Here is a 14,000-nt window from a genome sequence, read left to right on the forward strand (position 1 = left end):
ACAGGTGTGTGTCTTATCAGATTTATCAGTAAATCTGATAAATAAATCTGAGCCAGTGAGAGGCGTTTTAACTATTTTATCTGATGCAGTTACTGTAAAAAAATTGCATGCTTAAAGGATTAGTTCACTTTCATAACAACAATGCACAGATAATGTACTCACCCCCTTGTCATCCAAGATGTTTGTGTCTTTATTTACTCAGTCGTAAAGAAATTATGTTTTTTTGAGGAACACATTTCAGGATTTCTCTTTTTATAATGGATATGGATGGCGCCCCTAAGTTTGAACTTCTCGGGTGACAAGGGGGTGACTACATTATCTGTGCATTGTTGTTATGAAAGTGAACTACTCCTTTAATTCTCAGACACATTATGCATATCTAATTATAATACTCCGTATTCTTATATTCATCATTAACCTTTGCAATAATCACCTGTAAATGTGTTGCTTCCCATTCCAGGAACTGGTTAGTTGCATCAGTTGCCGTCTGACCGCTTTTGTCAAACAGGTATCTGTGGAGACATGCAAATCCACCATGAAAAAATTCATCTTCTTTTAAGAAGTAAAATGTTTGCACTTTATCTGGTTATGTTTGTCAGCATGAGGCTGTGACGGATGTGCAGTTGTTTACACACTTAATTAACTTGATGACTGTCTCTTCAAACTGTTATTTTTAGTGTTGTGTGCTGTGTACAAGTTACATAATCGTTTCAAAACACTGTAAATATGTACACAGAGCAAAGTGACTTTAAACTTGGTCAATCAATGAACTTTATTTGATCAAATGTTGTGATAATCAACCTGTTCATCTGCATTACCTCTAAACTGGACCAGCTGCCTCTGTTGTTTACGGAGCAACAGTTTTGTTTTATTTAAAGCTTGCTTTTATAACATTGGTTTTTACTTTTTCTTTTCACAAAGGCGCATGCCGTTTTTCCTCAGGAGATGCATTTACATTTTATTTAGATCTGTTTAAATTTGCACATAATTACGAGCTGCGGATTTACTTGAGCCTGCGATTCGAGACAATGGTTTATTGTATATCTGCACAAGCATGTCTTATAACAGCATAATTTCTTTTTTTTTTTTTAAATCACATTTTTTGACCTGATATCAATTGGCAAAACTATATCTTTGTGATTAAATAAAAGCGTATCATTGCAGGAATAAAATTTAAAAAAAAATTACATTGTTAATTTGCACACAAAATTACGATTTAAGTAATAAAAAAAAAATATATATATATATATATATATATATATATATATATACACACACACACACACACACACAATTCTGAAAAGTTCTAAAAACAAAAATAAATAAATAAATAAATAAAATGCTCTTTTAAAATAAAACATTCCACATTTTTAAAAAATGAATTACATTGTTACTTTGCAAATATATAATTAAAAATATTATTTATTAAGTAATTAAAAAGCTAAATGCCTAGATGTTACATATATATATATATATATATATATATATATATATATATATATATATATATATATATATATATATATAGATATATTAGTTCTCTCACGTTTTGCCAATTCTAAAAAGTTCTAAAAACATTCTACATTTTTAAAAATTAATTACATTGTTAATTTGCATATATATAACATTTTAAAATATAATTTAAGTAATTAAAAAGCTGAATGTCTGTTTGCTAGGTAAAATAAATTGCTTGCACTGAACCATTTATATGAGATATATATTATTCTCTCATGTTTTGCCAATTCTAAAAAGTTCTTAAACAAAAAATATAAAGGAAAATAATAAAACGCGTCTTTAAAATAAAAAAAACTCCTCATCAAAGTGTAATGATTGTAATGTAAAGTGGTCCGGCACTCACTGGCAGATGCTGTTGGGGCTGAAGAGATGCTGACCGTCGGGTAACAGCAGGACAGGTAACACAGGGTGACTGAAGTGAGGGACCACTTTCTCTGTAGGACAAAAACACAAAGAAACAGATGTAAAAGCACATCTGTGAGAGATTCAAGCTGAACAAAAACACACACCTTTTCAAAACAAAAGTACTGGAACGTACCATAGTAATAACAAGGTGCTTTGATACACACTATAGTACTGTATAGTATAGTATAGTATAGTATATGATCTATAATACTATGATATTACATACCATGGTAGTTTTTGTTTACTATATTCATAGACAGCTGCATTACCATCATGCTAATGTCAAAAACATGCTATTATCAGTCAGACTGAAACTAATAAACTCGATATCTGGTTCATAGCATTGACAAGCAATAAAACATCAACAGAAAGTTCGCCTCAAACTCTGGTAATGTCTCTCACCCTCGTGGTTGACCGTTTCTATGTCACATTTCACACCAGTGAGTTCCAGAGCCGCTAGCACTTTAATACAGTGCGGGTTCCCGTCGGCGATATACAGTTTCATTTGACCCTCTGTCACTTTTAGACGCTCCTGAATGAATCTACTTTGACAGGTCAGACACACACAGCGCTGAAGACGAGTACAGTAAACGAAACCGGTGTGTAAATTAAGTATTCACGCTGATGCAACCGGGCGTCAGACCACGTGGCCGCGTCAGAGGAAATTGTAGTTTTTAATTGTCGTTCGTCTTTCGGAATTGGCCTGAGCTCGCGTTGGCGGAAGACTACAATATCCATGATGCAACCAGCGTAGGTGTGTACCGCTGCGTCAGGACGGCGTTAAGCTGATTGGTTAAATAGCTAAACGCCTCGATGTGATTGGTCAATGCCGTTATCGAATCCTCAAATCAGTACGCACGATTTTTATTTTAATTTTTCACTCAGAATTCCGAGAATTTAAATTTTTTCTAGAACGCATTCATATTTATATCTATATTTATATATTTAGATTGTTGTTGTGTTTTTGCACTATTTTCTAATTTATTATCAATTGATCTTAACACTTTTATTATCAGTGAGCTTATGTAAAGTATTCCAAGAAAAACTGACACACAAATAGTGAAAAATATAAAATATTAATTTGGTATTTTGCACATATAGTCTCTAAAGGAAGGAGTAAATGTGATTTAGTCGTTTGTGCAAACTTTTTAGTATTTTATTATAGGTTTAGAATCACCTATAATATTTATGTTTTAGTAAATTATTTAACAAGTTGACAAACTTTTTAGTGCCGAATTTCAAGGATTGTACAACAGCAGCTATGTAAAAATGTTTTCGTAACAATAAACCTTTATTTTTGTACGTGTATCTTAATATTTATGTATTTATATTTAAATGTTCCAAGAAAATCTAACCTACAAATAGTGAAGAATCTTAAGTATATATTTATTTCGTCTATTTTGTCTAAATATTTATACACATAGTTATTATTATATATTAATTTATTTTTCTTTTATTTGTAGAATCCTATAACTGTATGATGTGTACTAACATTTTGTGTGTGTGTGTGTGTGTGTGTGTTTTAAGTCATAAAACAGTTTGATGTTTTTATGAACATTTTTACATACACCTAACGTTGCCTAATTAATATTTTTTTAAACATAATGTATAAATTTTTTTATAAAGTCTATTTTTGTAATATAAATGTGTTTCCTAATTATTTTTCTTTTTTTAAACGTAATGTATTAAAAAATTGTAATAAAGTAAAATAATTATTATAATAAACAAAAAAATATTTATTAATAATATTACATATTTATAGAAATGATATATATATTTTTTTTCAAAATCATAAAACTGTATGATACGTTTGTATATCTATATACTAACATTTTAAAAAACACCTAACTTTCTCTAATTGTTTTTCTTTCTTTTTGTTAACATGTATAAAAATTTTTTTTTTTAATATAGCTAATCGTTTCAAACAACATTTATAATTTTATTTAATAAAAAAAAAAAGTCGTTTTCATCCTTAATTAGCAATATTGCCAAAGCATTACACAATGCAGCAGCACAGGAAACGAAAAACCAAACAAGATGCAGCAGGAGTGAAATAATACTGGCTTAAATGTAGCCTCCCTCTGGTTGGCTGCAATCTGTCACGTGACAGCACCCAAATAGCCCCGCCCCTCGCTGAACGGAGGCCGCTCATGAGAGTTTGAGCTCGAGCGCTGTCCGGTTCACAGACACCTGGAATAAAGAGCGCGGATGCACCTGCAGTTACCGGTAAGCCACGAGCACAGCATCACGGTTCAGAAACAAACACACTTTACACTTTACAATTTAATTATCTGTACAACATTAAAAATTATGGGATGCACAAATAAAAACATCCATCATTTGCATGTGAAATATAGAGATATAACACTTTACTATTGTCTACTTTATCATTCCAACTTAATCATACTTCATCTGCATGGTCTAGTTAGTAGAAATTAAATATTATCATTAAGTATGCATAATATTGAACTATGTTTCTGTATATATTTTCTCTAAATAAGGTGTTTTAATGTATTCTGTTTACAATAAAAATAAAAGTTTACAAGTAGTATAACACAGTCATGTGGCAAATGGTGTTTTTTTTTTTTTTATAACAAAGTGGTTTAATTTTAATATTATCTAGTATTTTAAACTCTCTCTCCCTGCTTATTCTGATGCAGGCTCGACCAATATATTTTTCTGTGGTTGAATTATTCTTGAATTGTTGCATTGTTGCAGGAACCATCGAGCTGTGAGATGAGATTCAGACTGAAATATATGACACATGAGCCGATAATCTATAAACTTGATCGGCTCACGGATTGATAGCATTTCATTGCTTTGAGACTAGAAAATAATATGACACAAATGAGTCACTATGCATCACAAAGTAAGAGTTTAGAGCTTTAAAATAAACACAGAGAGCAGCTCTTGAGTTTAAAGTGAGATTTTTGATGGCAGATTTTAGTATTTTTTGTCAAAGTTGGGCACAGTTTGAAAAGCAGGAAATGGAGAGACAATGAAGACTTGTTATCTCCAGGAGAAAGAGTTCAGATATTTCTGATTTATGAGTTTTTTTTCCAAGCCGGCTGGAGTCGGATCTGGTACCAGGAACAGCATTGTGTTCATTTATATAAGAAGTGGCACGTTTTAAGTCAAATTGCGTAACAACCTTGTGCACAACTGGAGAACAAAGCAACAAAGCAAATGCACTTTGCTGTAAAGTAATGCTGTTATAAATCTGGTGCATAAATGCTGTCTTTCTGAAAATCCCATGAATGAAGCAGATTATTTTTTGCAGCGTTTCCTCGCCTGTTGGTTTCAGATTGACTGTGGCTTTATCATCTCTTCAGAACTGCTGAACGCCTGCTGTTTTCTGCTTTTGTCCATCCGGTTTGTCTCATGAAACGTGTCCTAGAGCACACACAAATCAGACAGAGACGCTGAACCTTATCTGTTATATTTATGAATTCTGGGTGTCAAACTAATCTGTCCGTAGTCAAATTCTGTGATTTAAGGTTTATTTCAATCAATGCATGTTCTTCTTTAGATCTTCCTGCATTGTCTTCTGTGTTTCTCCAAGCTAAATCACATATGAATTGCTGCCTCAGTTCTGTAGTTCCTATATAAACAGGAAGAGGAAATATGCTGTAAAACATTTCAACCTACTAAACTCGAAACTTATGATTAGTTGCTGCCCTACTTTTATAAAGTGCTGCCAAAGTTCATTGCACTTTCTTTACCAGCAAGTTTTAAAAACTTTTAAAGCTCATGCAGTTATGACATAAATGACTGGAGTAATGAAAACAAATGTATTACAAGTAATGTAAGTTACGTAATAATAAACTTTTTCCAAGTAACTAGTAAAGTAACGCATTACTTTTTAATTGACAAGAAAATATCTGAGTTACTTTTTCCCCTCATTTATTGATTAAAAGCTCTCATGTTGAGAGAAATTGTGAGTAAGATGTTACTTTAGTTACTTTATAAATGTGAACTTGCATTAATTCATCTCACTCACTAAAAAAACAGTGTTCTTCAAAATGAATAAAAACAGTGAAATTCAACACAAATCTGTGATGATTAAATATGATAAATAATACAAATATCCTTTATGTATTTAATCCCATTTTATTAACCGATGTCTTTGCTGCCGACCTTCGATGATCCAATTCATCCATACTAAAAAGCAAAAATGACTCAAGATAATCTAACATTTGTTTTCCTTTTTTTCATTGCTGAAGAGTTGATTTTTTCTTCTGCGGTTTACTGTACAGACGTCAATTTACTTTTCTCTAAGCCTGAGGCTTTTGGTGTGAAAAGGCTTTTACATTTGTCAAAAATAGAACTTTTTATATTAAAAACAAACAAGCAAGTCCTGCCCAGATTTAAAAAGTAACGTTATACTTTCCATAAAAGGTAACTAAGTAACGTAATTAGTTACTTTTTTAAGGAGTAACTCAATATTGTAATGCATTACTTTTAAAAGTAACTTTCCCCAACATTGAGTGTGACCTTGGACCACAAAGCCAGTCATAAGGGTCAATTTTTAATAAATAAGCTTTCAATTGATGTATGGTTTGTTAGGATAGGACAATATCTGGCCAACTATTTGAAAATCTGGAATCTGAAAGTACAAAAAAAAAAAAATCGCCTTTAAAGTTGTCCAAATAAAGTTCTTATAGCAATGCATATTACTAATCTAAAATTAAGTTTTAATATGTTTATGTTAGAAAATTTACAAAATATCTTAATGGAACATAATCTTTACTTAATATCCTAATGTTTTTTAGCATAAAATAAAAATTGATCATTTTGACCCATGCAATGTATTTTTGGCTATTGCTACAAATATACCTATTTAAGTGCTATTTAAGTCCAGTGTTCAAAAGTAATACATTACAATATTGAGTTACTCCCTAAAAAGGTAACTAATTATGTTACTTAGTTACTTTTTATGCAAAGTAATGTGGCACATTACTTTTGCGTTACTTTTTAAATCTGGGTAGGGCTTGCTTGTTTGTTTTTAATATAAAACGTTATATTTTTGTCAAATGTAAAAGCCCTTTCACAACAAAAGCCTCAGGCTTAGAGAAAAGTAAATTCACCTCTGTATACAGTATAACACAGACAAAGTAAGTTCAACACTCTTCAGCTATAAAAAAGCTAAAGTTAGTTTATCTTGAGTCATTTCTGCTTATATATGGATGAATTGGATCACTGAAGGTCAGCAGCAAAGACACTGGTTGATAAAACGGGATTAAATACTGTACATAAAGGATAGTTGTATTATTTAACAAATTTACATCATTAGGTTTACACCATATTCACTGCATTTCATTGTTTTTATTTATTTTGAGCAATACTGAATCTTTTAGTGAGTGAGATGAATTAATTCATGTTCACATTTATTCTAAAACTAAAGTAAAATCTTACTCACATTTCCTCTCAAAATTGGGAAAAGAGAGATTTTAGTCAATAAATGGGAAGAAAAGTAACTTGGATATTTTCTTGTAAATGAAAAGTAATGTGTTACTTTACTAGTTACTTGAAAAAAGTAATCTGATGACGTTACATAACTCGCATTACTTGTTAACACTGCTTAGTTCAACATGCTACTTGCAAATTCTTTGTAATTGTTAAATGTACCTGCGATTTTAATGCATGCTATTGATTGACTGAAAACTGTTCTGAAATTGCCAGACAGTGCCGCATTTTTACATTGAAACGTGCAACGCTGATATTTATGTAATGAAATCATCAATTTATAAATTGAATAATCACACAAGACTATCACGATTACAGTTTACATTGATAAATTTAAGACTTCTTAAAACTATAATAAAGATGTTTGTTATGCAATTTAAGATAGGCCTATTTGAGACCATTTCTGACACTAAACTGATTTCTTTTAGACTTTTTGAGGGCATTTTATAGCTCAACCTCACACACGTCTATTTTTAGTGGAAACTTACACCGGCAAGCCCTAAAAAGCCAGTTTAGATCATCAAACCCACTGTCACCAGTGATTTTATGATCTACTAATGCATTTATCTGTGACTGTAGTGTTGATTTAGTGTTGGAATATTTCCATCTGTCGCTGTGGGTCGATCTGACTGTGTGAGCACTAATGTTCAAAAGATCGTAATGGAAAAACCTCACAGCCATGGGGCTCTTCCTGCAGGATGCACACACAGATGCTCTAAATGAGGACACACCATAGACTTAAATAAACTGTTATTGTTATATAAAGCTAATTATAATGACTACAGCCTAAACCAAACCCTAAAAGACTTTTGGTAACACTACTTATATATGCATTATAAAAAGAATTTGAATGCATGAATTAAATATGCCTTGTAATGCACCTACACTCTAAAAATTAAAAGTGCTTTAAAAGGTTCTTCACAGAAGAACCGTTTTTGGCTCCACAAAGAAGCATTCAGTCAAAGGTTCTTTAAAGAACCATCTCTTTCTTACCTTTTTATAATCTAGAGAACCTTCTTTTCACAAAAAGGTTCTTCAGATGTTAAAGGTTCTTTAAGGAACCATTTAGAGAAAAAAGGTTCTTCTATGGCATCGTGAAGCACCTTTATTTTTAGGAGTGTAATAACACCTTTAGAAAGTATAATGCATTCAAATGCATGACAAACAAACATTCAGATATTATGCACTTGAAGTTTGGTTACAATTATAATGAAAAGATATAATGCATTATAATGTACCTTATGAATACTTTCATAATGCATTATGCATAAAGGCTGTTATTAAGTAACATATATTTTATTACATTTTCATCAAAATGCTTAATGTTTTTCTGAAATGTTTTATTTAAGAATAGTTTTTCTGATTGAGCACATCTTGCAAGTTTTTCCTCAGATTTAACCTGCAGCTAAAGCTATAAACACAAAAGCATCTGATAAAGCTTCAGTATCCAGCTGAGACGCTTATAGACATTTAGAGCAGCTTATCAGCTTACATCTAAGCAATATAATTCATTGAATTAGCTTGATTAATATCTATTGGCTTGACACACTTTTTATGTTGTTGTTTCTTATTTCACACATTAGTATTTCACACTGTTTATCTTTGTTGCCATTAAAAGTCAGTGTTAGTAACACCAGAACAGGTCACTGTTATTTTAAATATTATTTATTTAATATTAATATTTAATAAGTTTTTAATCAAATTTAGAATATTTTCATTATTTTCATTATTTTTTCATATATTTTTTATGCTTTTCTTACATCATTTTAATAGTTTTAGCTTTGATATAACGTTAACAACACGAGAACAGGATGCATGCTTAAAAGCAGTGATAATGATGATATATTTATTATTATGCATGTAAATCAGAAAGGTTAACTAGTGGCTTTACCACAGGGTCATATGTGACTGATTACATTTTTTGCATGAGTAAAGTGAGAATAGATTATGCTTTTTATGATATGCTTTTCCACTAGCTGTATTTGCACTTTCGACGTGTGACGTATTGCATTTTATCTACCCTTGTTCTCTGTAAATGATGCCTCTGGCTCTCTGAGTTGTTGGATGTGATAGTCACAATGTCAGATCTCTATAAAGAGCTGCGTCAGAGTGTTCGACATGGCAATGTCAATGTCATTACAAACTACACAAATCTTTTGAAAGAAGTCTCTTTTGCTCACCAAGCCTACATTTATATTGTTCAAAAACACAGTAGAATTTGTGAAATATTATTAAAATTCAAAATAACTTATTTTTATTTGAATATACTGTCAAATTAAATTTATTTCTAAGATGCGCAGCTGATTTTTTTGTCTTGTTTCCAGCCAAAATATCTAAAAACCTTTTAATTAAAAAAGGATTTTCTACAAGTAAAATAATTTTCTTCTTTTCAGAAAAAAAGGTCAAAATTAAGTGTATTTTTGCTTGAAACAAGCGAAATAATCTGCCAGTGGGGTAAAATAAATAATCTTGTTTTCTATTTGAAATAAGATGTTTAGCTTTCCCCATTGGCAGATTATTTAGCTTGTTCTAAGCAAAAGCTCACTTCAATTTGGCTTGTTTTTTCTGAAAACAAGAAAGAAAAATTGCATTTAATTTTTCAGGATTCACAGATTAATCAAAAGTTAAAATGAATAGCATTTCATTGAAATAGAAATATTTTCTAAACATTTTAAATGCATTTTAAAAAGCAAAATAATCTTGTTTTCTGTTTGAAATAAGTTTTTTACTTACCCCTTACTTATTTTTTTACTTATTTTATTTAGCTTGTTCTAAGCAAAAACTCCCTTCATTTTGACTTGTTTTTTTCTGACAACAAGAAAATTATTTTTGCTCATCTAGAAAATCCTTCTTGATTTAAGTATTTTTAGCTGGAAACAAGACAACAAATCTAAGTAAGAAAAGCATTTTTCGCAGTGTTGCTGCAGAAACATTTCTGATTATTATCAATGCTGAAAACATTAATATTTTTGTGGAAACTTGATGCATTTAATTTTTCAGGATTCACTGATGAATAAAAGTTCAAAAGAGCAGCATTTAATTGAAATCGAAATCTTTTCAAACATTTTAAATGCCCTTACCGTCACTTTTGATCTAAGCAAAAATAATCTTGTTTTCTGTTAAGAAATAAGATTTTTTTTTTTTACCCCATTGCATACTATTTAGCTTGTTTTAAGCAAAAACTCGCTTCATTTTGACTTGTTTTTTTCTGAAAACAAGAAAATAATTTTTACTCGTCTTGATTTAAGAATTTGGCTGGAAACAACAGAATCTAAGTAAGAAAAGCATTTTTTGCAGTGTTGCTGCTTAAGAAACATTTCTGATTATTATCAATGCTGAAAACATTAATATTTTTATGGAAACTTGATGCATTTAATTTTTCAAGATTCACAGATGAATTGAAAGTTCAAAAAACAGCATTTAATTGAAACAGAAATCTTTTCTAAGATTTTAAATTCCAGTTTTGATCAATTCAATGCATCCTTGATGAATACTAGTATCAATTTCTTACAGACTTGTATTTAACACGTAATAGTTGTAGAGGTTTTGAGGTCGCAGCAGTTTAATACCTTCTCTGAATGAGCAGAGTTTAAAGGCTGTTCCCTGAAATTGCATAACGATGACTAGTTAAGTCTCTGAATTCTGCAGTTTGTGACGTGTTTGTTTAGCAGCTCAGATGTTTAACCATAAGTTTACCGCCATCTGATGCGTTGATATTATTAGACAAGGTCGCTGACGCAGTGTGCGGTTGTGTATTTGCGGATGACATTAAGAGTTAAAAGGCACACTAGCAGCCACAACCTCATCCCTCAGTCTAAATTACCTGATCAACTCCACAATACAGAGAGAAAACAGATGCAGCTGATCAGTTCGCATCAGTGATTTATCCATTGATTTGTGTTCGCTGTGTGTTTGTGGATACCAGGACTCATCTACACAACACTAGTCACGTATTGGACAGCAGCAGAGTTACTCTTGTTTTAAGAATATTTAACTTAACCCACAGTCAGATCGTTTTACTTGTGCGTTAAGTGCATTTTGCTTAAAACAAGACTAAATATCTTGTCATTTTGTTAATCTAGTAAATGCATCTTAGAATTTGTAGATATTTTGACTAGAAACAAGACAAAAACACTGAGAAAGATAAGCCTTTTTTTGCGGTATAAAATCTGAGGGTGCAAAAAAATCTAAATATTAAGAAAAATCACCTTTAAAGTTGTCCAAATTAAGTTCTTTGCAATGCATATTACTAATCAAAAATTAACTTTTAAAATATTTACAGTAGGAATTTTACAAAATGTCTTCATACAACACATTCTTTACTTAATATGCTACACTGCAAAAAAGACTTATCTTACTTAGTATTTTTGTCTTGTTTCTAGTCAAAATATCTGGAAAATTCTTAAATTAAGATGCATATTTTACTTACCCCACTGGCATATAATTGTACTTGTGCATTAAGTGCTTTTTGCTTAAAAAAAGATTAAATATGTCATTTTGCTGATCTAGTAAATGCTTCTTAATTGAAGAATTTGTAGGTATTTTAACTAGAAACTAGATAAAAATACTGAGTAAGATAAGCCTTTTTTGCATTGTAAAATCTGAGGGTACAAACAAATCAAAATATTGAGAAAATTGCCTTTAAAGTTGTCCAAATTAAGTTCTAAGCAATGCATATTACTAATATATAAGATATTTAGTCTTGTTTCCTGGGCAAAACAGCTCAATTAAGTGCAGTTTGCTTCAATTAAGTAACACTATCTGCCAGTGGGGCAAGTAAAATACTCTTGTTTTAAGAATATTTTACTTACCCCACTGGCAGATGATTTTACTTGTGCATTAAGTGCATACACTATATATCTTATGTCATTTTGCTAATCTAGTAAATGCATCTTAGAATTTGTAAATATTTTAACTAGAAACAAGACAAAAATACTGAGAGAGATAAGCCTTTTTTTGCAGTGTAAAATCTGAGGGTGCAAAAAAAAAATCTAAATATATAAAAAAAAATCACCTTAAAAGTTGTCCAAATGAAGTTCTTAGAAATGCATATTTAATCAAAAATTAACTTTTGATATATTAATGGTAGGAAATTTTACACTGCTAAAAAAAAGGTATCTTACTTAGTATTTTGTCTTGTTTCTAGTCAAAATATCTGGAAAATCATGCATATTTTACTTACCCCACTGGCATATAATTTTACTTGTGCGTTAAGTGCATTTTGCTTAAAAGAAGACTAAATATCTTGTCATTGTGCTTATCTAGTAAATGCTTCTTAATTGAAGAATTTGTAGATATTTTGACTAGAAACAAGACACAAATACTGAGGTTTTTTTGCAGTGTAAAATATGAGGGTTCAAAAAAATCTAAATACTGAGAAAATCGCCTTTAAAGTTGTCCAAATCAACTTCTTAGCAATGCATATTACTAATCAAAAATTAACTTTTGAAGTCACATGTAGTGTGCACTACACACTTCAGAGTGGACAGTGGACAGTGGACAGAGTGGCTGAGTTTTGAGGCAAACACACCACGCTGTCGTACACTATGTGCCTGCAAATGAGGTTAATCAATTAATTCAGCAGTCAAACGAATGATAATGAGTGTGTGTGTGTGTCTCGCTGATTCAAGACAAACACCAAAGCAAACCCTGTAATTATGAAGACAGTGAAAGCGAGTGTACGAATGTCCCAATCTTTGCATCACATCAAGCAATATCATCTTCCACGACTGACCAATCAGCAGCGCCCAAAAATTTCAGGCAGAATTCTATTGGTGCATTCTGACACACAGATCTGGAGCAACACGGCAACAGGGCAGAAAGAGTGAAGGGCAAAAGTGGATCTCAATGGCTCATCAACAATACGATCACACGCTCATACACCGCCCATATCACACACACTAACTTTTCTGGATGGTAAAGGAATATTCAGATTTCAAAACAAAGATTCTGTCATCATTTAGTCACTGTCATGGCAAGTTTCTTCTAAAAAAGATAAAAGAAGATGTTTAGAAGAATGTTCACGATGCACTTTTGAATACATCTGACTTGCACACTGCAAAAAATGCTTTTCTTACTTAGATTTGTTGTCTTGTTTCCAGCCAAAATATCTAAACAATTCTTAAATCAAGAAGGATTTTCAGAATTTTTTTTTTTTTTTTTTTTTTTAATTAAGTGTGTTTTTGTTTGAAACAAGCAAAAAAAAATCTTCCAACGGGTTAAGAAAAATAATCTTGTTTTCTGTTTGAAATAAGATTTTTTTTGCTTACCCCATTGGCAGATTATTTTGCTTATTCCAAGCAAAAACTCACTTAATTTTGACTCATTTTTTCTGAAAGAAAAATAATTTTTACTCGTCTAGAAAATCCTCCTTGATTTAAGAATTTTTAGATATTTTGGCTGGAAACAAGACTAAAAATCGAAGTAAGAAAATCATTTTTTGCAGTGTTTACATCATTTGAAAGCTGTTTTTTAGGACAGGATAATATTTAGACAAGATACAGCTATTTCAATATCTACACTGGAAAAAAAGGCTTATCTTACTTAGTATTTTTGTCTTGTTTCTAGTCAAAATATCTACAGATTCTTAAATTAAGATGCATTTACTAGAAAAG

General features: G+C 31.0%; 2 protein-coding genes across 3 annotated transcripts in view; one reads left to right on the forward strand and one right to left on the reverse strand.

Moving 5' to 3' along the window:
- Positions 1-2,535, reverse strand: part of mars1 (methionyl-tRNA synthetase 1) — a 31,887-nt gene extending 29,352 nt beyond the window's left edge. Inside the window, exons 1-3 of the mRNA XM_073852623.1 lie at positions 2,323-2,535; positions 1,859-1,949; positions 419-512 (exon numbers count right to left, since the gene is read on the reverse strand). Coding sequence (XP_073708724.1) covers positions 419-512; positions 1,859-1,949; positions 2,323-2,425 — 288 coding nt within the window. The 5' untranslated portion in view covers positions 2,426-2,535. The remainder of the gene's footprint in view (positions 1-418; positions 513-1,858; positions 1,950-2,322) is intronic.
- A 1,513-nt stretch (positions 2,536-4,048) lies between these two features.
- arhgap9 (Rho GTPase activating protein 9) overlaps positions 4,049-14,000 on the forward strand; it is a 65,965-nt gene continuing 56,013 nt past the window's right edge. For both annotated transcript variants that reach the window (XM_073851938.1, XM_073851939.1), the window contains exon 1: positions 4,049-4,146. The gene's annotated coding sequence lies outside the window, so the exon portion shown is untranslated. The remainder of the gene's footprint in view (positions 4,147-14,000) is intronic.

Source organism: Garra rufa, chromosome 12 (genome assembly GCF_049309525.1).
Source record: "Garra rufa chromosome 12, GarRuf1.0, whole genome shotgun sequence".
NCBI classification, from domain to species: domain Eukaryota; kingdom Metazoa; phylum Chordata; class Actinopteri; order Cypriniformes; family Cyprinidae; genus Garra; species Garra rufa.